A 26,644-nucleotide genomic window follows, 5' to 3' on the forward strand; every position below is an offset into this window, starting at 1 on the left:
GAAGAGGCTTTTATCATGTATTTGCAAGATTAATTCAACATTCTCTGTTATTTCCAACTCTGCTGCAATTTTATTCTCTACGAGTAATCCTCGATATCCTATGTATTTCCGCCACTATGCTCCGATTTAAATGGTTTCGGAAATTGAATTTACATTCGTCAAAGCTTGATGCAAGCGTTACGAAATAGCTTGAAGTTTCAGTCCTTTTATCTGGATAACAAAATTATCCGAGACATTTATTGGCGCGGTTAGACGAACCGCGATCTATAATAAGTTCGCTCATTATATGCAAGCTTAATTACATACCGTCACAATATACTTTGGCCAGAGTTGTGTTGCACGTCATTATAATTTAAGATTTGGACGACTTCCTAAAGCCCCACGATGGGTCATCTCTTTTCCGTAAAAGATCGCTAGGATGTTTCATTTATTTATACCTATTTAAATTGAACCTTGCGCATTCATAATCAAGTTCACAGCATTAGCTCGTCTACCATTGCGCACTTTACTTCATTCGCGTGATCACTCCTATTAATTGCTATTTTTAAAGCACGCATGCATAATATCTTTATGTCTATATTGTGTTTGTGGCATGCATACGTGTGCGTTTTGTAAGACTTTTGTCTTGTTTTTTTAATAAAACACTAGCAAGTAAGTGATAACACAAGTAAGTGGTAAGTGGTGACATTTTTAATTCTCCAAGTTTCGAATTAACTACATTCTGGTTTTGGGAAAGGGAGCTTTTCTCCTGAATAAGTTTAAATAATTATAATTTAAAGATTAAGATAAAGATGAAATAAATATCGGATGAATGTATCTATTCGATACACATTAGGCACGAAAGATAGAGGAGCACAAGAGGAAGAAGGAGCGAAAGGTGCAGGAAAAATTGGAGCGCGAGAGGCAGGAAAGAATACAAAAAGCACGAGAAGCCGCGAAAGCTCGCGAGGAAAATACGCGACCATCCCAAACGGATGCTGGCGGCGCGTCTCCCGGGGACTTCTATCAATTCCTCAAAGATCCCGACGTACTTCAATCTTTTCAAGTAAGTAACGAGAGAAAGTCGCGCACAAGTCTTTAATAAGTCAAGAACTTGGTCATGTGTTCGCGCGTACTCTCTATTGGAAAGTACCTGACGCGTTATCGGATAAAAATACATAGGTATTTTTTTTTTCGACGATATACGCATTGACTCGATGACAAACGTATCCGCAGGATCCGGAAGTGTCCGAGGCCTTCAAGGATATCTCCGCTAATCCGACAAATGTTCTGAAATATCAGAACAATCCCAAGATAATGGGTCTTATCAATAAAATGGCCTCGAAATTCGGTGGCGCTGCCGGAATGAACTTCCCAGGTGGGATGCCCGGTTTTCCTGGTGCCGGGATGGGACATCCAAATCCCCCGAAACCGGCCCCGCAGGATGACGTTGGTCTCGACTAATCGCTTTTATCCTTACGATGAATGCATGTTGATTAGTTGACTCATTAAAGGCTGATTTGCGTTTAGCTGTTTTTCTTTTTTTTTTTTATGTTGCGATGAATCGCGCTAAAAAAAGATTTATCTCGAAAAATATTGACAATATTGATATCATTGAGCATAATATAAGAGATCGATTATATAAATATAAGATTAATTCTAGGATTAATCCTGGCTTCGGTATAAGATATTAACAACTCTGCATTTTTCTTCTTGTTCTTGTTACTGTTCTCACTGTAGATGACATCTTCGGTCTGAGTGTAAATTATTCCGCGGTTATCTGATTCAAATTTATTAAAAATAATTTTTTCTATTTTATTTTTTGCAATTTTTATAGAAAATCACGCGTCTCTTACGATTAATACAAGGAATTTATATTAAAGTGTAATTGCGTTGGGGAAATATATGAAATATGAAACAAACGCCTTTAATGAGTTAAAAAGCGCTCTATTGTTTATATCTCTCGCTCTATAATACAGAATAGTATATGTAAAATCAGATATTATACGAACAGCATGTACATCAGTGATATGTTTATATCTTCGAAAGAACTTTTATTGGATCAATATAGTTTGTTATACATTATAAAGCGCCCTTTGCGCGTTTTCTAAGAAGACGAATTTCCTCGTATATGTGTGCGTTGTATTTCATTACCTAATGCCCCCATTTATCGTCTGTTATTAACAGCTTTTTAGGCAGGTATATTTTCTCGAAATAGCGTCAAGTATTTGGTCCGACTCGCAAAAGGTCGACGATAACAAATCTAATTATTCAAAATTGGCTACATATAATCGTTGACATTTTATTCTCAACGTTTATCTTGTTTAATATCTATATGTCTCAGTGCCATATACTAAGGTATGTGTATATATTAATTAATTTGATGTTGTTTGAGTTGGTTAATTACGAATTAACTCGTGATGAATAATCTCTCGTAATGTGATGGTTCGCAAAATGAAAAATTTAACGAATTTATTATTGCTATTATATCACCAATATCCCTGTATCGTGTATTCGCAACTTGATGGGGGAACTAAATCGGCACTGCCCTGCTATTTTTTCGCCCAAGAGATATAATTATACGTTGATGAGACAAAGCATTGGATACGAAAATAAAACACCACTTTGTACGCGAGATAGATATAAACTGTCACGTTGAGTACTTATAAGGTATTCAAATAATGCGACCTAACATTTTACAAGAAAGCTCGGCAGTAGAACTCCATTAATCAGTAGTGTTTTAAGAAGGGATTTCACAGATCGAGCTTTCATCGAAAATCTTACCAAAAAAAAAAAAAAAAAAATACAATATAATAGTTGGCAGTTTGTTTTTTTTTTCGTTTACAGCTTTACACTATCATAATTAATAATCAAAATACGACAACATAGTTATTGGTTTGCGGACACAAGTAATCTTAAGAATTAATAATTAAGCTTTAGAATCTTGGAAGTGATTAACAATATATTATTCAATTAATAAATATTGATGGCGTATTTACTAAACACAGTTATTTTTGCATGAACTGTTAATAAATCGAATAGACGTTAGTCTTCTCTCTACACTCTACACGATTAATTTTATGTATATCTGAAATATGTTGATTGATTGAAATTATAAAAAGATTGATAAGATTATTTCACACAATAATTAATTCTGATTATGTACTAATACAATCTGTTATTTTAAACAATGTATAAAAATAGCGAGAAAATTGGAAGAGGGAGAATATTCTTATCAAGAGATTTTGTTCCTTAGATTATCCAATAAGTAGAGTTATATCTTCAGATTATTCCAATAAACGGAGTTCTACCGAGGATTCTGTTGCGTGTGTTATCCTCTGTCAGATCTATATATATAAGATATAAAATATGTTTGCAATAAATATATACAAAAATATACGTTCGCGAAAAATAACTACAACTCTCTCTCTCTTTCTTTCTGCGTTAATTATTAAGGGTTGCATTGCATCGCTAATTATTTTCACGAATGCAAACCCGATGGCTCTCGCGACAGAGACGATCGTCGTCGTCTAATGGCGCTCGTTTACAGTAATTATTTGTACACTATAGCGTGAACTTAGAATCTAGAAATATTGCACGTGAAAAAATTGAACGGTATATCGCACTCTTCGGAGACAGAGTGTTTTCCTTCAGATATGGAAAAGTTGGAAATTGCGTTTCGTCGTCGTTGAAGCGACGCGATCCACGGCATGAGATTTTATGTGAAATTCTTTTCATTTTTTATCATTAAAATTATCTTTCACTATTAAAGAAAACTTGGCAGTAATCATAAATCTCATCAACGCTTCGTTATAACGATCGTTCTTTGCATCAATTCAGTTTTAAATGACATAAAAAGAAGGCCTTGATCAGAACTAACAATCTTTTTTACACTCTTTGATTCGATTTTCGCTCACGATCGTATGAATAAACGCTACGTTCTCCTGATCTTGAGCATATGCAAATTGGGGTGCCATGGCACTTTTCTGAAGGTCGACGCTCTTGTCTCCTCCTCGGGCGATAGATTATCCTCATTGGCCTCGTCTATCGACGCTCGCATAAGATCGGCGCCGGCGCTGCTAAGTACTCGCCGATGTCGCGTCGGATTCAGCCGAGTACCGGCGTTCCATCCTCCGGGATCGCTCAGTACTCGACGGTGTCTCCTTTGCCGGTGATGGTGATGATGATGATGACGATGGGGATGGTGATAATAATAATGGTGGTGATGATGCTGCTGCTCGGACGACGCTAACGACGCGTCGCACTCCAGACTCGGTAGGTGGTAGGGAAAAACAGGATTCGGGTCCAGATACAACCAGCTCGCGCTGTCCACGTAGGGTAGAAGGTGCATCGCGTCCAGCGACAGCGAATTCGGATACAGTGGCCGCTTGTAAACGTGTCCGTTGTCCGTCGACGATTTGAACGTCAATCTTCTAGGACAATCTTGAGGATCTTTCAAGCCAGGACGATGCAGTCTGTCGTCATTACATGTTTTATGAGTAAATTAATACGCCTAACCATCTATTATAATTAATAGTTATCATTAGCGAAATAATTATAGGAAATATATGCAATAAGAGAGGCATTGAAAGATCGCCAAAGAATATGATAACTTCCTGAAGACGTATAGCAACGTCTCGAAAGAGAAAATAAATTTTTGTTCTCACTTTAAAAAGAGGTTGTACGAACCAAATAATTATGGATGAAAAATTATAATAATAAAATTAAATTAAAGGGGACATGAAAATTGCCCTGACATGTCGTGTCATGTAATTTCGGTGTAATTGAAATTGCTCCGACGCACCTGCACGAAAGTCGACGTAAGATTCCGCGTTGTCAGTTGAGAGGATGCTCCCCTCGCGGGGTTCTGTAACACTTGTTCCACGCCTCGAGCAGCAGCACGCAACTGTGAAATCTGTAGAAGATGAGGAGAGGCAGGCCGATTCGTGACAGCACGCCCCAGGCGAGCACGCCGAAGAACCGGAGCTGCAGCTCCTGCGACAGCCAGTTTTGCGTGATGACGGTATCGAAGGCCCACAAGACGGCGTTGCTGAAGAGCAGGAAGGTGATCACCTGGCGGCCGGGCTTGGCCAGCATCTGAAATCGCGTGATACACGAACGTCGCGACGTCTCGGCGATCAACGTGCTCTGCGCGAAGCACTGCACCAGCTGTAGAATCGACGTCGACAGCAGCATAATGTGTCTGGCCCGTGCGTCCTCGGGCTCGCCGTGATCCGACATGACCAGCGAGCAGGCGCACACCACGATGGTGAAGACCGAGTACAACTGTACCCCGAAGAGCGACACGTTCGACAGGAGATTGTCCAGGGCGGGCGGCGCACGTGACACTATCGAAATCTGTCGCACCTGCACGAGACCGCTGGCTGTCATCAAGCTGCTCAGCGTCAGGATGCCGATCAGAGTGCCGCAAGTGAGCCAGGATAACGTGGCGGATGGGAAATTCTCGTCCTCCCGCACGACGAGGAAGATGAGGATCACCACGATGCCGGCAACCATGCAGAGGATGCCCAGAAAGAGACCCTTGCTGGAACCGTCGCAGCCTACCCTAGTGTGGCCGCCTAGATCTTTGCTGCCGTGGAATTTTTGCTTAGTCAATCGACTCCGGCCGACGTTCTGACCCATCACGAAGGTCACCGCGGCGGCTATCAGACTGAAAAGATAATCAAATAAATTATGAGAGCAGCATTGGGAAAATTACGTCTTTACAAATCAAAAATATATAATTTTTATTAAAGGATTAAATGAGAAATTTCTCTAATAAATCTGTTTTCGACTTGAATTTGATGTAATAAATTAAATTGAAATTTTAAAAAATTTTGCCGTAAATAAAAAATAGTAATAGTAAAAAATAATAAAAATATGACACGTACCTAAATTGTACGATAAAGGGATAGAGGAAGGGCATGCTTGACGTCCACAATTGTCCTAGAGTGTTAGTATTTAAGCATTCTTGCAGCGCGATTACTTGTGAGATTTGCTCGTTCGAGACGGGTTGATAGGGCTTGAAGGTGCTTTCTCTCGTCGGCGAATCATCTGAAAATAAAGAATTTAAAGTGTTCACTCTCGAAAAACTCGCTCGTCCAGCAAGAAAGAATCGAATAAACACCTAAAATAAGATCTCGCGATTGTCTCGTCAAGGATCCGGGAAATCCTCGAAGACTCAAAGGAGATACGGACGTTTCCTGTTCGTGTTGCGCCAAGTGCACAAAGTAAGTCCACTCTTGCGCGGAATCCCAAATCACCAATCGCACCCAGACCGCGACATTCGTGGCTGCGAGATGAGTGAAACCGAAACGAGCTGCCAGACCGAAGCGTTCTACGAGGACCTGTATATACAAATATATATAGACACAGAGATAGAAGTTATTCTCTTTATATAAAATTGTGAAGTTGATGGATGGATAAAATCGCTCAAAGAAACATATTTCGTTTGAAATTTAGATGAAAGATTTAGAGAATCCTTCGTTTCGCAATACATCTAGTACATAGTAGTAGCGATACACAATCGTCGGCGCATCAAGGCGTAACGAAGAAGAAACGCGTTTACGCATTGTCCGACCGTGCACGCTCGGCACCCTATTTAATGCAATTAACGTAAGACCGACGCTTGCCTGCGAGTTTACGAAGAGAAAGTGCATCTGCAAGAAGGTGAACAGGCCGTGCATCACCGGATGCACGAAGACGACATCGGTCAAGCACTCGGCGCCCTGCATCATCGTGTGCATCGCCATCTCTAGACCGTTGAACACCAACGTCGCCAGACCGAACACTGAAAACCACGTGTTAATTAATACAATTTACAAGTGAATTAATTAAATGGAATTTAGCCGCATATTTAGAATTTCATTAAATTAAACGCGCAGATATGTATCTTGATATATATTATATAATTTTATATTTTTACAGTTTTTGCAATTAAAATATATAATAAAAAGAATTATTAGATATATTTAATTTAAGATTTAATATAAAATTTTTATACATTGTTTACTTGAAATTTAATTTATACATGTATATTATATTATATAAATGAAAATTAAATTTCAAGTAAACTTTGAATAGAAATTTTCTATTAAATCATAAATACATAATAATTTTTTTATTACATTTTAATTGTACGATAAAAGAATTGAACTTTTAATTTCTTCATTTTAATGTCAATATTCATAAGTACATAGAATTTGAACAGAAATTTTTCTGGCTTCGTTATCACACAGAAACATCGTCGTCGTGTTTTCTCGTCCGATTATCTCGGATTAACATTATCATCATTATCACTTACAAAGCGCGCCGACACGTATGTAAAAACTGGTCGGTGCGGTTCTGGCTCTGGAGATGTGCGCTCGTTTTAATGATCCGAACCTGGTGAGCGAGGCGCCGCCGAGTTCCGCGTCGCCGAGCCCGTTACGGCTGCGGCTTAAGCTGCTGCAGCTGTCAATCAAGACCCATATGTAGATAGCGATGATAACAGCGATGCTTCCCACGTAGAGATACATGAGGAAGATGCCCTGAAACAGAGTTACGCAATTCTCTAAGTAGTGTACTCGCTCATTATGCAAAAAAGTCCAGGTACCAGATACATATATTATTCGGGATGCCCCTGAACAAGAATCGCGCGCGGAAATGATCGTCATACCGGTCCGGTTCTTTAAAGCTCGTCGACCACGTGCCGATTCATCTACGTGGCTGCACCGTAATTTCATGCAAATGAGAGCTCTCGAATGTAAACTCGCACGAATTCGATTGCACGCGATCACGAACGTTGGCTTCAGTATTTGACATAGTTCTATTCATATCGAGAATTGCTATATATGCCTTTTAATTCTGTTCATCTCTTCTGGAGTTCCGGTAATACACTGTCTCCTTTTTTTCATTAAACACGCTTCTCGAGATATTAAAGCAAGAATGTTATTCAAGATTATAATTGCAGGTTGAAAATTATTATTTTTCCAGAGCTTATTAATGGATCTAGATATAGAGTGTAATTAGCTATGGCAAATTATTAATTAAATCAATTTTTTTTGTATCTTAATAAAAATTAAGACACAAATTAAATTAAGTAATTAATATTTTAAAAATAATTCATACAATTATATTTGTTAAAATATTTTTAACGTAAGGAACAAGAAAGGTTGCTGAAATGTCGAGTGTTATATTCTGGAAAATTAAAAAAAATCGTCCTCGCGATATAAAATCTGGGGATGCTAGGTATTTTCAGGGAGACCCAAACCCCGAGTTTCTAGCTCAAGGTCGCCCGATCTCGACACGTGTATTCGGACTTTCCCCGGATTGTATGAAGTAACGGTACGATAATCCCAAGTCTGACAGCGCAAACGTTACTTTCGAGACCTCGACGCGTTGCAAGTTATCCCAGAACGCGAATTCGCTTTCCTGATAAATCCTGACGTATCCCCGATAATCCATGGTGATTAATCTATGAAATTAGACACGGGCTGACAAGGTTAAATTATTTACTTGCAAACTGAGCAGAGGCACAGGTGTGTCCATGACCTCGGCCAAACACACCGCTAATGTTAGTACAACGATCAGCTCGCCGTACACGTTCGAGAGAACCACCCATAATTGCGAGCTGTAACAAAATAACGCAGCAAAGAGAGAGAGAGAGATGAAAATAATGATTACAATTTTTTTAAATATTTTGTGAATGAATAATGTTTTATACACAGAGAGAATTTTCTCCTCTCTTAGAATTTACCCCCTGAAAATCATGGTAATCGTGGGACAATATGATATATGGAAAGAATTTTACGAGAATTTCTCTGATTAATATTTATCACAATAAAAATAATATCTATCACAATCAAATTGATTAATTTTACTAAACTGCATAGTATTATTTTTATTGCGATAAATATTAATCAGAGAAATTCTCATAAAATTCTTTCCATACCATATTGTCCCACGATTACCATAATTTTCAGGGTTAATTCTAAGAGAAAATTCTCTCGATAGATACCTTTTTACATCTTATCTCGATAAAAAAAAGATTTAATTCGATTAAATTTGATTTAAATCTAATTTTTTAAGATAAAAGAGGATAACATTGAAAACTTTTTGATATGAGAGACGCTCTTTTCGCGACACGACGATGACGTGAGATGACAGCAATGACAGTTTGCGATCTTACTAAGGTTCCGAGTGATCCAGAAGATCCTCGTGCGACCGCGTCCTCGCCAGGATCCTGGAGACCAAGGATCTCGCCGGTTGCGACGAGGTGGATGGTTGCGCGGGTGGTGGGTCGTTTTTATCCTTGGTACCCCTACACCCCGAGGGGCCGCCACTCGGCGCGCCCTCCACGGTGCCCCCCGTTGTACTTCCGGTCTCGTTCAGGCTGTCCTTATCGTGCTGCTCATTGCTCGCTGCGAAAAAAAGAGAGGAGGAGAGGATTAATTAATGAGATACGCGCGTGTTGGCGTATTATATTTGTACGCAGCGGCCGGAAAAGTGGAACCCCGCGCTTCTTCTTGCCACTTTCTTTCTCTGGCCTGCCGGGTCGCCGGGAGAAATGTGTGTAACTTTCGCTGGAAGAATTTATACGTGTACGTTTATTTCTACGGCGAAATAGCGCCCGCGGCGTTTAAAGAGTACTCGCGGATTTATAAATCTCTCTGATAGCGCTCTGGGGCTCGCAAATCGTCTGAAAAATCGCCGAGATTCGAGACCTCGGGCTACCTCATTTGTGCGCGGATGATTTCGATCGTGGAGAACGAGAGAGAGTCCGATTTTATAGAGATTTAATATCTATACAATGTGATATTGATATTTATATTAAACTCCGATGCAAAATTTTGGTCCCTTTCACTGCAATATTGAAATACGATGACAGAAGCGAGAGATCATAAATTTTTTTTTTCTCACGAAATATGTTGAAATAAATCAACTCTTTTATATATGAATGTCGTGTTCGATATATATATATATATATATATATATATATATATATATATATATTGATATAATATATCGGAGCTTTTTGGAGAAATTCATAGTTAATAAATATTTGCAAGAAAAAATATTTATAGATTAATACTTCTTAATACGACTCCATTTAAGGAAACAGGAGTCTTAATGTTTCTTTGCTAACACAATGTTGAAGTAGAAATTCGAGAAGTATATTTTTCCTTTCTTTATTGCATGAATTTTGAGTGATTGAATTAAATTACGAGTCGAAAAGCGTCTATAACTTCGCAGCTGTTTTAATTATCATAAATTGAGATTAATCAAAGCAAAGAAAGAACTTTATTTTCGACTTTTTAATGTATTTAATGATATAAATAAACAACGTAATGCGATTTCTTTTTTATTTCGCATTTTTGTCGGTCATTATCGTGGACAGTTATAATATATCGGACGAATAGTCGAATTAATTAATTAAAAATGCAAAACTGCTTGCATCTCAAAATCGGACTCTCTCCATCAAATATAAATTAATCAAATATAAATTACTCGTTCTGTTATATGTAACCTGTTTTTCTCATAAAGTAATGATTGTTCGTTGATCGCGTCATAAATATCGTTCACAATCGAGCAATGATGATGACAGACGCGTAGAGGGAAACGCTTCGCGCGTCGAAATAATTAAGACAGCTGGCGTGAGTTGGGCTTAATAGCGCCTTTTGCTCTATAATTCTGCGTCTTTAATAAAGCCTCGCAGTCTGCGACGCTTATTGCGTAGCTAGGTGCTACACAATGATAGGTGTTCCGCCGTTGCGGCCCGTAAGAAAACTCTACACGCGCGCCTATACGAGACTTCTTCTAGTAAAAGTTCGGCTCTCCGGCGCGTTAAATAGCTGGCAGTTACCGCGAGTGTAATGCCGTGTAATTAATGACGGCGAAACCAGTAAATTCTCCATCGCGCGTGTGCGCGAATTCATCGCTAACGCGTAACTCGTTCGCGTTCTAACGCAATTTTTTTATCATTCAAATTGTCTCTCACTGCGAAATATTTATCGCGACAAATTTTATTCGATAATGAATTATTTAAAATTCTTCACAGCGTAGAAATAAATATTCATGCAATAATATTTAATTCGATTCAACTTTTTTCGATTTGCTTATTTTGGATTCATATTTGTTAAAATTTAATATATATAGATTCGTGAAAAGGAGAGAGTAATTAAGTTAGTCGGATTTTAGGGATAAATTAACGTGAAGAATTTTCAATGATTTTTATAATTTTATCATAATTATTAAGGGCCAATTTCACGCACCAATGTCGGTTAACTTTAACCTCCGGTTAAACTATATGTTTGTCTCTTTTAGGCCGGTATTCATAGTCGGTTCTTATATTTAAGACTGTCTTAAGTACAATCTTAAGATGTGATTAACCAATCACAGAGCCGTATTTGCATCTTAAGACATTACTTAAGACGGTCTTGAAATAAGAACGGACTATGAATACCGGCCTTAATGAACGTATCTGAAAAGAGACAAAGATATAGTTTAACCGAGGTTGGTGAAGCTGGCCCTAAGCGATATCTATATGACTTTTCGAACGAGTTTATAGCATATATAACTATTAATTATATCATTAATTAATGACTAGGTTTTTAAATATATATAAAATCACTCGACACATAATTAAACTTAATATTTAAACTGATACTTGTACAAGATTTCTACATAGTGCAATAATTCCTTTCAACGCTACTTATTAATAATGATTAAATTTCATTCGTTACGAGCCGTAACTCCTGTGTATTGCAGTTTATTAATATTTCAAACGCCCAATAATGATATTTCAAAATAGCTATTAAGTTGAGTTCCGTCATTAGCCTCGATTTTTCCTCCATCTCCCGAGTCGAGTGGAAGACGTACATACATATACCTATGTACTTTGCGAATGTTACTGCTCATTCTCGAGATAGATACTTTACTATTCTTAATGAAGCACAGAGAATTATGATATCCCCTTGAGCGGCTCAATCTTAGGAAGGATATCGCTCCTACAACGAACAATAATGAATCGCTTAAGAAAGCAGTATCGAGTATCTAAGTAGACTAAGTCGTAAGCGAACTACGCTTTTGACGACCTATTTGGGAGATCGACATCGACATGGCGATCCGTAACGAACAGGACATGACAATAAAGCGCGTAAGTGGCGGTTGTACGTCTACTCTCGAGAGAAGATCGACTTTAGTAAGCCTTTCCTCTCCTCCGATCCCGTTCCGTTACTTCGACCAACCGCGAATCCGCGAATGCGCAACGCTTGTATACTCTGCCAAAGTCATCCTCTAGAGAACTCTATACATCCTCTTCGCGCCCGCGAAGATTCCCCCCTCGATTGCGCGTAATACAAATTGCGTGCGAGCGAGAAGAAGTACGAAAAGTCACGCGAGAGTCAAGTGTCAACTCGCGCGACAGCTGGCAGGACGTGTCGCGATTAACGAACTTGAAAGATCATCGCGCATCCCGGAATGGAGACATGTGCTTGATTCGCGGATGACGCGAAGATGAACGCGTCGGCGAATGCCATTACAAAGGACGTTTCGAAAGAAATTGAAGAGGTGAAAGGTCCGTGGACTGAAGGCACCGCGCGAGTACCTGTTGTACTCGACAAGATCTTGGGAGAGGAAAGGGATGGAGAAAGAAGATTCTCTCTTTATATGCGAAAGCTCTCCGACTGTTCGACGATGATGATGATATTTTTATGAAGTATCCCGTATAAGTGTTGGAAAATATTTTTAAATCATTTATTTATAAAGCTTATTTATTCGACTGCTATTTTTAAAAAGTAAGCAAAGTGTGTGTGCACAAAGTATTAGAATCTCTTCGATTCCATTTAAATATATACATGTAGCATGCCTTTTTTAAAGCTAGAAGGAGATGTCTTTTCTATAGAGAAAGCTAATGCGAAAACTATGTACAAGTAATATATAAATTTCTTTCCGACGTTAGACATCGCAATAAAAAAATTATGCGTGTGAACTCTAATCCAATGACAGATATATGCCGCAAATTTGATAGATGAGATACAAGTATATTAGTCTGACACGTGAATCTAATTTCATCGGAATCGGTAAAGTCAGCGTCATCAGCAAGCAATCAGTAGCAAACAACTATTTGCTGTGCACCTGCGGAGTAGATTACGAGTCGATTGCGGAAACTTTTCTTTCCTCGTCGGCTCGTCAATAGCGGAAAGTCCCGTAAAGCTTACTCGAAGTTTCTTCGCGATATGTATCGAATCGATGGAGCCATATGGCGTTCAAGAATTATTTGTGATATGGCATTCGTTTGATTTTTTTATACGTTCTCCGATGATAAGTGATCGTACCTAAACTTCACATTTTTAATTGAAGTTTGAGCGCGAATTAGGACTTCAATAAATTTAGGACTTTAATAGATTTCACACGTATGTATACGAAATGGTGAAGTTACGTAAAAAAAGAGTTATAACAGATGTTGCTTTTGCACAAATTTTGTAAAATTGATCGAAGTTCGAGCGATCAAAAACAACAGTTAGATGCGCCGTCTGCGGATGATCTGCATTACAGTACAAATCTTCATGTCAAATCTAACATGAGTATCGGCATTTAAAGTACGAACCAGGAAATAGTATTTCACAATAACGTATACTTCAATTCATTGTGTTTATTCTACAAATAATTTAGGGTGAGAGAAATAATCTACTAGTTTCTAAATGATTCAAAGGAAACCCTTCTATTTATGAATTTTAAAAGTCATGATTGATCACAGTTAAAGTGCAAAAAAAAACAACTTATTTTAATTTAGATAAATATCCTTTGGAAGACAAAATATAATCGATCATTTATTCTCGAAGTGAGGCGTTCAATCGAAATATCTCATAATTACCTAATTAAAATAAGAGAGAAAGAGAGAGTGCTGGGAGAAAATAATATTAAATTTAATTACATTAATATTAATATTAAATAATATTAAATATTCTAGCAAATATCTAAATGTATAAATAATAATGTTCGAGAGAAGACGATTTTATTTTAAGGCTCCTGGGTGCTCACCGCGGCCATATTGGAATCGTGACGTCAGAGGCGAGAAAAGATGCCATTTCTAAATAAAAACATATTTGCATAAAATAGCACTTAAGATCTCTTTAATACACTTCTAAAAAACGCCGAAAACTATTCTTTTTCCTCGACAGTCAATCAACAACCGTGAAATGATCGAGATATCAGACTTTGACATGCGGAATGACTGCGCATCATGTGCAAAGACCAGACGGACTGGGCCTCATAATATTACATTTTACAGCTGTTGATTGATTATAAAGGGAAAAGGATAGTTTTCGGCGTTTTTTAGAAGTGTATTAAAGAGATCTTAAGTGTTATTTTATGCAAATATGTTTTTATTTAGAAATGGCATCTAAAAAATTTTAGCGTGTGTTTTCTCGCCTCTGACGTCACGATTCCGACATGGTCGACAAGGTACCAGGAGCCTTAATAAACCGAGTTTCCGAAATCTCTCGCGTTGCAAAGATTTACCTGACATCCGCTACGTTCGTCACCGTTTCGGGGGACTATCGCCGTGATGGCTCGTCGGCGTCCATCACTTGGACCTCGCGAAAACGTTGCAACCGAGTGACAGATGACGAGAGAGAGAAGTGCACGTGACGATAACGCGACACCAAGTGACACTTGGCGGGTAACTCGGTTGCTGAGCTCTCGAAGGAGCATCGACTCTTTCGGGGATATCAGAACGGTGGCAGGTGGCGATGCCGATGGTGGTGGTGGTTGGACGATGACCGTGATGATGCGATTTTCTCGTAGCCTCGTTTCCCGACCGTATATATCCGTCAATCCGCGCTCGGCCACACGTACGAGCGTTTTGCTCTTATTTTACTATCGAGCCAGAGAATTTACCGACGAGCGGACGCTCCGGGGAAGCTGCGTTATATATGTATGTACGTCGCCCTCGAAATCGAACGGTCGTGGAAGAGGATTCCGCTATTCCTCATGACTCACTTAGGACCCTCGCGCGATTCGACGCGTTTGATGGAAGCGATTTGACGCGGGTGTTTTAGGGAAAATATTGCGGGTAAAGTGAGAAAGAGACCGGCGCGAGAGCAAGAACTCGACACGGACGTGTCGTACCAGTTTTTTGTTGAATATATTAGAATATATTAAAGAAGAAGAGAGAGAGAATCTATTTTTTCTTTTAAGACTCGTACTCTAAAGTGGTTAAAACCTGTCCGACTGCGACTGTTTATCGGTCGTTGTTCTTTTTCTTTCTAATCTAAAGCATGAACAGTTACAGTTAAGAAAAACGGCTCCGATTGAAAAAGAATATTTTAAACTAATGATTAGTAAAACTAATGATTGTTTTTCATTTGTAAATCTTGTCTTAATGAAACAGCAATAATGCACGCTATATTTACAGTTCAATATGCATTACATGTAAAGTATACACAGCAAGTAACAGAAAACATGATGATTTAGCCGGATAATTAATCAGAGTCCAAACATTATTATTAATAATTCACGTATAGATTATGAACGCGTGGTTGACAAACACACGATTATGAGCTATTAATCCCGGATGGAAACTAAACGATCGTGTCTATATTATTACAGCTTAATAGCCGGATATTCGACAAATTCTCTCGAAATTCTCACGTTTCATTTTCCGCGTGGAAACGTTAATTACGGTGTAGTACTCGCTGATAACATCGTTATTCCGAAGGGTTAATCATCGACCTGGCCTTCCTCGCACCGAGCCGTTCGAAAGGTTAAACGCGTCGACTCGCGCACAGAGAAATATTATCTGGAGGACGATTATCTACGATAAGTGTTAGACGATGCGCCCCCGATGGGCAGCGGTCCGGGCAAAATAGCCGGGATATTAATTTGTCGCTTCCATGATGATCCGTCTAATCGCCACCGCCGCGATTACGCGTAATAGGCTGGCCTGTTATAGTCAGCTACGAGACGAAGAAGAAGTACACCAGCAACCATCGCTACTACCACCTGCCATCTGCGAATTATCGATGTCGGATAATGATAATGCGTCTGATGCGCGATAGTGTCGGTCCATTAGCGATATACATAACGTTCGTCGGCTCTTTGACGTTTAACAGCGATTCCGCGTATAATGTCAAGTCATTATCTGTCAATTCTGGCTGACAGTAGCCGGGGGTAGGGAAGAAGGATGCTGACATTTGCACTTTTCTCGCGCGACGCGATGAGGATCGATTGCATATCCGAAGTAATCGATCGGTCTTGGTCTAATGCGATAATGACGATGCTGTTATCTCGTCGCGATGTCTTTTTTTCCTCGATAAAAGCTGAAATGATCGAATTATAGATCTTCAGATGAAGAGAAATGATACTTTACCGGTTTAGAGACTTTTCAGGATGCCTTAGGCATATTTTAAAATTAAACGTTAATTTTTTTGTTAACGAAAGTTTAATTAACAGTTTTTCAAAATTTATTATATTTTTTACAATATTTACATATATATATATATATATATATATATATATACACATTTATCACATTATTTATGTCTAGTTGATTTTATTATTATATTAACTTTTGAATATATTGATATTTTTATTGACAAAATCTAGATAATATTAATAATTACTTCTATAAATAATTAGATATTTTAAAATTAAATATAAATATTGTGATTATTTTTATTTTATTGAACAAACGTTCTATACAGAATGACCGATAATAATCGCTCTACCTATATCTTCGCAATAATAAGAAAAAATTAAAATAGGTCCATCAATCCGCGCGAATATATTGCACTTGTATTTGCATTACATTTGCCGATCTTTTTTAATTAATTTTTCATTAATTATTGCAAAGATCACAAAACGGTAGAGGACTTTCCTACCAAGTTTAACCCGCTTTATCTGCACGCGATGGGTGGGGGCGACTAATTATTATCAGACCTTGTATACAATGTATATCAAATTAAGCGTCGATGAGAGAGACAAGCTTATCATAAACAGAGAGAAAGAGAAAGACAATTTCTTCAAACCAAATTTCATAATTTTCTTTTGCCGTTCTACTTTCGCGTGTCCTACATTCGAGTGTGCGACACTATTTATGAAAACACACACTTTTTTACGCATTCGCGCGAGTCATCATCAAGTAACATTTAATTAGCGCGCATTGTGCTATTTCTAGTTTACAATTCCAATTCACGAATGATCCGCTTTCCTGTATTCGTTTTTTTTTATTTTTAAATTTTTAAATTTTTTTATTACTGTCACCCATGCGCCTCTTAATTATATAGCTACATGTTTTGCACGTTACAGGAAACACATTTCGCGTGTTTTATCGCTTTGTTGTCTTCCGAAAACTTATCGCGAATTGGATTAAACTCTTGAGTAACCTAATTGGAGATTGGAGTGATATCAAATTGGTATTATCATTAATGCAGAAGAAGGAAGCCACTAATAAACTATACGATTATCGCGAGAAAGATTGGCAAACCAGAAATTAAGATACGTATGTAATCGCACACTTAAGTTTTATGAGAGTTCGGAATATCTTCTACGTGGAAACGTGAAATTGAACGGAGAGTGGGAAATTTGATGAAAGTTTCAATAAAACGACGTCACTCGATGTCGAACTACTTTGAGTGGCCGGTGCCTGCTTTCACGCTATTCATACTATGGGTTTTGTATGTAGGTTTGCTCATCTCTGTCACTTTTAAATTTAAATAAACCAAATATTTGTGTATATCTTTGTCATTATAAATTTTAATTTATATATTAAATAATTTAAATTATATTATTTATGTGTCGCTTGACTGTTAAATTATTAATAATTTCATTATCATCTAATCATTATCTTATAATTATTCGTCGTTTTATATATATCATTACTCTGTAGATGAAAAATTGAATAACTATTCTTGAAAGCAAGCAGATAAATTGAAAACTCTTGTACTTTATTTAATAGAATTATTTATGTTTCGAACGTGATATATGTAATCTTTCCTTGAGCAATCAATATAATTCGTAATCGTGAAAAAGTCACAGAGATGAGAATGATTAGATTGTATACACATTTATTATTTATAGAACGTCTCTCGTAAACGACGTATATCAACGATCATTTATCGAAAACGACAAATTATCATTCCGCGTGTGTATTCTAATCACGCAAGCAGATGCGTGATGGCTGGCAAATGAATCGGCGATGCTATTTATCTTTCTTTGAGAACGCGAAATGCGACATTTGCAAGTCCGGAAATCGTCTATGGAAACTGTTCTTCGCACGCGCGCGAAATCTCTTCTCATAATAACAAATTCTCTCGCGAGAGAGGTGAGATTGTGAAATGTGTGGATAAACATTTCTACGTATAAATCGATATATATTCATATTTTATTTGCTCGATAATCAGCTGAGAGACGTGTAAAAGTCGAAACATTTTTATTCTATATCGGTCAAATAGTTATAAAATCTATTGGGAAGAAGCGATTTGTGAAAGAAGATATGTAGATAAATAATATTTAGTTTGGTTTTCAACAGATTATATCGTCGACCAGAGATACATATATTCAGATAACAAATGTGCAATAGCAAGTTGCTAATAAATAAAATATACAACTAGTTTCTGAGAAGATACGAAAACAGATAGATAGAGGGATCGCGAAAAATCTTGAATCACGTGTTCGAGAAATTTTATTATCGCAGTAAAATAATTGTGATAAGAAACAAGTGTGGAGACAGCACGGCGGAGACCGCGTCTTGTGAGTGTTTCAGTATTTTTTATTTTTTTTTTATTTTTACTTGGATTATTATGGCGGGACTGGCCGCGAGCTGTGTGAAAGACACGTCAATGAGAGATGTAAAAACGATAATACGCGCGACAGCTTGATTATGTTATAACGGGACCGCTTACAAGCTGAAGAACTTAATCTTGAATTCCTAAAACGGAAGCTACGTTTAATCGAAGAATTTTAATAACGTAAAAACTGCGAGAAATGTTATAGGAGAGAATACGAGCGCGTGATATCGCGCTTGGAATGTTATTTTACGTTTTATAAAATACAAAAGCGGTATAAAGTTTGCCGAATCATTGCGGAAATAAAGTAAATGCGATAAAAAATAGTCCAGACATACCACACATATACTTCGAAATTTAAGAAAAATATTATGAATTAAATAATTGCATCAAATTATAATTTTTATTTTAGTATTATTTATTGCATAATTATTTACACTATATCTCCAATATACTATATCCAAATTTTATTCAATTTAATAGAGACAGAAGAGTACACGGAGAGAATTTTCTCTTAGAATTTACCCTGAAAATCATGAGATTTCATGAGAAAGAAAGAATTTCGTTGATTAATATTTATCACAATAAAAATAATAATATCTATTACAATAAATTATAAAATATGTTTGATTGATTTTACTATATAGTAAATTTTACTATGCAGTTTAGTAAAATTAATCAAACATGTTTTATATTTTATTGTAATAGATATTATTTTTATTGTGATAAATATTAATCAGAGAAATTCTCGTAAAATTCTTTCCATACCATAATCTCCCACGATTACCATGATTTTCAGGGTAAATTCTAAGAGAAAATTCTCTCTGTATATATAGAAATCGTTAGATAAAAAAAAAAAAAAAAAAAAAAAAAAACGACAAAGATATTAATTTTCTTGAAACTTCCCAAGCTTTCTCCCAGTTTGTCCTTCTTCTTTATCGCAACGATAGCATGTCGTATTGTCCTGCCTACAATTTGTTCGGGCAGATGTATCAGCCTGCACGTCGTTATTACTCACGGCAGCACTTTCATAATGATCCAGGTAGATTTCCTCGTAAGTCGTTCGACGAAAGAACATCTGCGTCGAAAAGTCGAAACCGTATGGTTATCCGGGAGAGAAGGCAAAGCGCGAGAGCGCGATTGTGTGCGTGTGGATATTTTCGCGTACAGATGCAATTGTGCATCTTGATCCATGCTTGAACCACCACCGCGTGCCGAGAAAAGTGGTTAACTGTACTGAACCGGCGGCGGTGTGTTTGGCGATGCAGCTGCATCATCTAACTGCGAAGAATCAGTTATGTGTAACAGTGACTGAGGCCTGTCAGGAGGCTTTTAGTAACGGTGGCGTCATATGTCTGACAGATTGATGTTGCACGACGATTAATGGAGTCTGGGTACTTTCGTGTTGCTTTGAGTAGAACACGAAAGTAAGTTACAGCGATTCGAGAGGAAGTATCCGCGTATCTTATACAGTCATCCTCTTCCGTAAATACGTTTAATTTTGCGTCGATTAATCAATTTGTTCCGTTCGTAGATCCCTGTACGCGTATTCTTATTATTTTTTATCCCGATATGCTAGAATACGTGCTGCTAATGAAGGAATAGTAATGTATACTTGGGCTTCTTCAATGTACTGTTAATTAATGAATGAGAAGTTAAATGCTTAGTAAGTGTACGTCTAATCAGTCTCTAACGTCTGAACGAACTTCATAATTAAGCTCATATTTTCATCGCTGGCAGAAAATAATTTACACAGACTTGTTTAATTTCACGAAAAAAAATTTCACATTTGCTTTATATAACTATACCAAATTTAACTCTCTCTTTCTTTTCTTCCCTTTTCTTTATTAAAATTTTAAATACACATCTCAAAGGTATGAATGAAATATTCGACATCATTACGTGAGATCTAACTTACATATTCATACTTTCATATTGTGTGGAGCTTATCGAAAATTGTTCTCTTTAATCTAATTCTCTTTCTAAATAATTCATTTTCTAAATCCTTACGTAAGCAATACCGTATATGTATATATATTGTTTAAAATTATCTCATCCCTTCACTCGCTTTCGTGCTCGCCGCCGATCTTATATCTTTTTCCAAAGCAAAACGTGTTTTTTTTTTCTTTCTTTCTTCGACGGAGGAGAAAACGATTCGCGGCGCCGGTGGAGTGGCCTCAAAAGTTATGTGCAAGAATAATAGAGGTCTTTTCTCCCGCTCGATTTTTACGCCTCTCGGAGTCTCTAGACTCGTAGAAGAATTACGGCGATTCGCGGCCAAGACAATGGCGATGAGCTTTGAAATCGTTATATCACGCCCGCGTATTCTAATTCCTGGATGGAATAACTTACGGTCCAGCTCACTGACTATGCATGCTTTCTAATTTCCTCTATGTAAAATCTCTACATCCGCTCGAACGCGCAACGCTTCGGCTCGCGCATCAGAAGAACGCTCGGTCAGTCAACCAGGAAACAAACGTCGAGGAGACGCGAACACGAAGAAGAGTAAGAGTCGCGATATTAACAGCCGATGATGACATTATGCGATCGTAAAATTTCGATGCCGAGTGGAGACGGTAAAAGGTGTGTAAAAATGGTGAAAGTCGCTCGCACAATTCATGTGATATATATACACCGAGGCAGCCCGTGCCGAAGAGTGCACCATATCGGACGAAGATATAATGAAAGGTCTCTCGAAAGAAAGCAAGAACGAACTGGACTTGACTAGAAAGCTGCGTTTGTGCGCTCTGCCCCGTTTTAACTTCTGAACAATCAAATAACGTATATATATATGGAGAACGCATCAAGTATACCGTTAATGCCCATGTTGATTTTTTAACAGCTGAAGATTGAATTGTAAAGATTGTAAGAATATACTGCTGCTCGTTAAGCAAAATAAGCATAATGTGCTGGTACACTGAGAGAATTTTCTCTTTGAATTTACCCTGAAAATTATGGTGGACAATATGGTATGGAAAGAATTTTATGACAATTTCTCTGATTAATATTTATCACAATAAAAATAATAATATCTATCACAATAAAGAATAAAACATGTTTGGTTAATTTTACTAAACTGCATAGTAAAATTTACTATATAGTAAAATCAATCAAACATATTTTATATTTTATTGTAATAGATATTATTATTTTTATTGTGATAAATATTAATCAAAGAAATTCTTTCTTTCTCATGAAATCTCATGATTTTCAGGGTAAATTCTAAGAGAAAATTCTCTCTGTGTATATATATATATCAATTTTTTTCTATTATTAATATTAATAGAATATAGTATTGATAATAGAAGAAAAGAATATTAATTAATTGATAACGTTTTATTGATTGATAACGTTATGAATAAATTAATAATCGAGTTTACTTTTCTGATCCGCTGAATATAATATTCTCTTAATTTTAAACCTTCAAGTTCCACAGACATAAACTCAATCTACGTTTCATCGAAAAGTCTAATTAAAGCTCAATGATATTTCGATATATTTTTAAACTGGGGGGGAATGTGCTATCTTCAGTTTATCTATCTTAAACGTCACACACATAAGAGCGTTCTGGATAGATATTCTGTAGAATCCAATTTTAGATTCGAGCAAGACAATTCACCGTTGCTCATAAACAATGTTGGACGACAAACAGGTGCATAGAGATGCAGAATACAAACGAATATTGATATATCGATGATTGACTCATGAACTATACTTTGCACGTATCAGGAACGTTATATATGCGTATGCATACTCGGTGTTCCATCTACCGCTACTCGGGTCCTTTTTTTTTTTTTTGCCAGACAATACCGTAAGATGTGCGTGTCGCCTCGCATACCGAATACAAGACGACACACTTTGTCAAATTATGCGCCGGTGCTACTTATTGTAATCCCTCTCGCGTCCGATTACAATTCATAAGTAGATCAAGTGATAGAGATATCGCGCGTAAACGAGAAGAGTGGCTGTGTCAAATCGCAGGGATTGTCATGGCACTTTGCCAGCTAAACCTGAGTTTATTTTAATTCGTGAGAACGTTTCATTCCTTAAGAGCGAGCCGTCTTCTCATAAATGTTGTTTCAATATTAATTAATTTTTTAAATTAATTTTTATGAAAATTATTCTTATTATAAGTGCATAAATTATTAGATATACTTCATAGTTATGGATATATATGTTTGGATTTACATCGATTTATATTCATGAATGTAATTTGAGATGTAATTATATTCAAAAATTAATCAAGATTTCAAAACTTCTAAGATTTTATAATACTGATTACTAAGCAGCTTTATTCATTCATAAAAATATTTCTCCCACGCGATCGTCGTAAGCTAGATTTTCTCACCCCGTTTCTGCTTCATCGACATCATTGTATCCGGTACATCCACCGCGCGTTCCTCTTTACCGGACAGAATCTTCTCGACACATCCCAATTTCTCCACCATCGTCACCGATCCCTCATCGTTTCTCCAATCATCGCTCTCCCTCTTGCCGTCCTTCATCTCTACGAAGTCTTCCAGACTCGGCATATCCCGGATATCCGGCACTAAAGTTTCCTCGTCGTTCTCCCTGATCCTCCACTTCGCCCTCTGTCGATGCTCGTTCTGGTTCTCTTCCTCCCGCGCTTTCTCGCTCGTAGAGTCCAATATCTCTTCAACAAGCTCCTCCTCCTGTAGCACATATTCTCTGCCCTCGTTGGGACTTGCGTAAACCCTGTAGGGCCCCACGAGGCCCACCACTCCTCGGGGCAGCGCCACCGGGTTCTCCCGATCGGGCCAGCCAAATTTGTTGTTCTCGTACTCGGATCGATCGGAGAGCATCTTCGCCGGATCCGGTAGAGGCTGTCTGGGCGTGTCGCGGAGCCACTTTCTCACCTCGACTCGTTTGGACGCGTCTTCCAGGTCCAGCTGTCGCTTCTTCTCTACGTCCTCAATCTTAGTCGGGTCGTCGACGGGTCGAATGGTCTCCTCGTCGGACGACGACGTTTCCGGCAATCGTACCTTCTTCGGTTTTTTCACCACGCTATAGAGAGTGTTCTCGTCCTCGACCTCGAGAATCGGCGACGTTCGATTCCGAGGTGACGGCCAGACGTTGGATCTTTTCGGATGGCTCGGATACTCGTTCCTGATCGCGCTGATCACCACAACCTTGCCGTGGATGTTCGAGGGAAAACTCTGCGCGCTGTCGTCGCTGTCCAGGACGCTGTAGATCGGCTCACGCGTCGCCGTCTGGATCCATCTGGGTCGTTTGTTACGCTGTTTGCAACCGGTGTGCGAAGATGCTTTTCCGCCGACCGTCGCCGTGGAAATGTCAGCTAGCTCGGCCACCATCCTGACGAATTCTTCAAGTGTCCAACGGGGACCAGCGCCGGATGTCACGCGCTAACCGATGATTAACGAGTCGAGAATGGAATATTGTATTAAGACCGACAACCGATGAATTTGAGTCGCGTAAATAGGAACGAGTCAAACGATGAATTCTTGATCAATACTTGACGAATTCCGAGATGATTGTGCCTTGAAAATGTTACGGACTTGTTGGGGAGAGTATTTTCGAGATTATTGCTCATTTGAGTTTTATATTGTAAAGAGGAAGAGAGACTAAAAAATTAATTGTATTGTAATTATCTTCTAAAAAATTGTCTAAATTTATCAAATGGACGGTAATATAGAATTTAAAAAATTAATTATTAGTTGTCACTATCATTTCGATATTTTGATTCTTGCTGTTCCACTTTGAGAATCCTTTTACGGAGTAAAATTCTGAAGATCATTGCTCACTTCTCAGATTTGTCACCCTTAATTGGAAAATATAGAATTTATTAATTACTCACGTCTCTTCACTGAAGAATCGTCTCATCGGTTTACTTTGCACATTAATTCGCAATCGCGTGGTTAATCCGTCAGGTTGCAAGGATGCACTTTCTTTTAGTTCATCGTTTAAAACTTATGATTTTTCATTTTTAATTTAATTTTAATTTAATTTTGTTTAAACCTCTCGTATTCTCGTTGCTTGTTCGCACCGTTCGAGTGCACCGTCTCGCACGTAAAAGGCAAATGGCACTCGGTCACTTAAGTTTTAGCGAAGAACAATACCGTCACAGTGGTGGCCGGAGATCGTTGAGATGGATGTAGCTCTCGTTCGTGACCAGGTTTAGGAAAAAGAGGATTTCACATTTCTTCGGGACAACCTCATCGATTTACTGTATTTTCATCCAACGCGACTGATTTCGACGGATATCGCGACGTTACGTGTAATTAGAGAGAACTTTTTTTTTAAAGATTTCTAGATTTATAATCATTTCGCATCTTTTAGAGAATGACGAAATTTTTGCTATTTTATTATAAGAAGAAAAATGCAATATTTTTAAACAATGTTATTCTTTTTTTAATCTCAAGATAAGTTAGCTATTCGAATAAGACTCGCACATTAATTTACCGCAAATCTATTGCAAAATTTCTCTGATTTATAGCTCTAAGGAGTATTCCATTAACATATATATCGTATTCATCATGTTGTAATTCATTTCCGACGATTATTTTGCGATATATAGATAAGTATTTTTTTTACACTCAGAATGATTGCACGTTTCCGATTATTATCTTTTTCAATTTGCTAACATTTCATATAAAATCAGATGGAATAAGATTGTCATCAATCAAAGGATTCGTATACATTTGCAATTTTCATTATATATGCCAAAAAATACAAGAAATGAAGAGAAATCTGATTAAAAATCTAAAAGATGATGTAATGATAAATATCTATATCTATAATAAGTATATAATAATATTTATAATTATTGACATGTTACAATGTTTCGATTTAATGACTCTAAAAAATTTATGTTTTCTTCTCTGTAATTTTATTATAATTATTAATTAATTATTAAGCATAAAAAATAAAAAAAAATAAAAAATCAAACTTTTTCCCTTTTCTAAAAAATTAATACAATAGCATAATATGAAATTTAGATCTCTAATTAATATCAGAGTGTAAAAAACAACACTTACATTTTTCAGACTATATTTTTATACTGCATTTCATTCAGTTCTTTCAAAGAGAATCAAAACGATCTGATAAACCGAGCGCAAAACGCCGACAAAGATTTAAGATTGGGATCATTGCCAGCTGTTGGATACTCTTTCCTAATCGTTTCTCTCCTTCGGGACATCGGGTTTTATTCGCGCGCAGCTAGTAATTGGTGCACAAAAGATAATCGATCAGCTGTCGTTACCGCGATAAATTGCCGATAATGTGTGACCGTTAAACTTGAACCGGTCTAGCTATCTCCTAGGATGTAATTTATTCTAAACGTACGTAAATGCATCGGTGATGCAGCACGTTGACATGTTTCCACGTAAGGAAAATAGACGGACACGATTTTTACTTCAGCGACGTTCATCGCGGGGTCGAGCCGCGTCCACCAGCTGATGGTGATTATATCGCGGTTCATCGTGAAATAGCCGCACTTCCATGCAAGATCCGCTACGAGGGATCAAATGCGCGATCCTATCGAAAGAAACTCAAAGTATATACATTAAGGCGCTAAATGTGCACGCGCGCATGGAGAATTACAAGCCTTGTCGCGTGAAGAACGGCGATTGGAGCATTATGATTAACTTAATAACCGAGCGGTGTTTACGGAGTTATTATGTGGAGTTTCCGCTTTTATGCTCAGATCTGTCCTGCTAGAATATCTATTCTGTTTATTGGAATAAATTGTTTTATAACTCTTCCTAATTGGCTTTCAATTATGAAATGACTGTAAACGTGGTTTTTCTTTAGATTTTTCTCGAGTATATTCAAAAATAACTCCAAAATCAGCTGTAGATTTTTAATTAAGAACTTAAAGAGGAAGAGAATTTCTTTAAATTGCTTTTTAAAAAAAGGCA

At 37.5% G+C, this 26,644-nt stretch overlaps 2 protein-coding genes across 2 annotated transcripts; one reads left to right on the forward strand and one right to left on the reverse strand.

Moving 5' to 3' along the window:
* Positions 1 to 384: 384 nt before the first annotated feature.
* On the forward strand, positions 385 to 3,114 carry LOC145941016 (uncharacterized). Its single transcript, XM_083046766.1, has 3 exons — positions 385 to 402; positions 836 to 1,045; positions 1,216 to 3,114. Exons 1-3 carry the CDS (start codon positions 385 to 387, stop codon positions 1,441 to 1,443), a joined length of 456 nt encoding a protein of 151 aa, XP_082902892.1. The 3' UTR covers positions 1,444 to 3,114.
* Positions 3,115 to 4,317: 1,203 nt separating this feature from the next.
* Positions 4,318 to 25,137, reverse strand: LOC145940882 (proton channel OtopLc). Its single transcript, XM_083046520.1, has 9 exons — positions 23,095 to 25,137; positions 9,149 to 9,380; positions 8,476 to 8,590; positions 7,283 to 7,508; positions 6,612 to 6,769; positions 6,107 to 6,326; positions 5,871 to 6,033; positions 4,784 to 5,650; positions 4,318 to 4,454 (listed from the first exon to the last, which is right to left on the reverse strand). The coding sequence occupies exons 1-8, from the start codon at positions 24,077 to 24,079 to the stop codon at positions 4,816 to 4,818; spliced, it is 2,934 nt and encodes a 977-aa protein (XP_082902646.1). The 5' UTR covers positions 24,080 to 25,137; the 3' UTR covers positions 4,318 to 4,454; positions 4,784 to 4,815.
* Between the last annotated feature and the right edge of the window lie 1,507 nt (positions 25,138 to 26,644).

This window comes from Prenolepis imparis, unplaced genomic scaffold (genome assembly GCF_030444845.1).
Source record: "Prenolepis imparis isolate NDT839.2.m4 unplaced genomic scaffold, iyPreImpa1.0 SCAF_9, whole genome shotgun sequence".
NCBI lineage: Eukaryota > Metazoa > Arthropoda > Insecta > Hymenoptera > Formicidae > Prenolepis > Prenolepis imparis.

Excerpts from the sequence above, each read along its gene's own strand:
- LOC145941016 (XM_083046766.1), top strand. Across the intron at positions 1,046-1,215 it reads ACGTACTTCAATCTTTTCAA|GATCCGGAAGTGTCCGAGGC; the intron begins GTAAGTAACGAG and ends ACGTATCCGCAG.
- LOC145940882 (XM_083046520.1), bottom strand. The coding sequence starts at position 24,079 with ATGGTGGCCGAGCTAGCTGACATTTCCACGGCGACGGTCGGCGGAAAA. Across the intron at positions 6,770-7,282 it reads CATACGTGTCGGCGCGCTTT|TGTTCGGTCTGGCGACGTTG; the intron begins GTAAGTGATAAT and ends CGTGGTTTTCAG. Across the intron at positions 6,327-6,611 it reads TTCTCTTCGTAAACTCGCAG|GTCCTCGTAGAACGCTTCGG; the intron begins GCAAGCGTCGGT and ends TTGTATATACAG.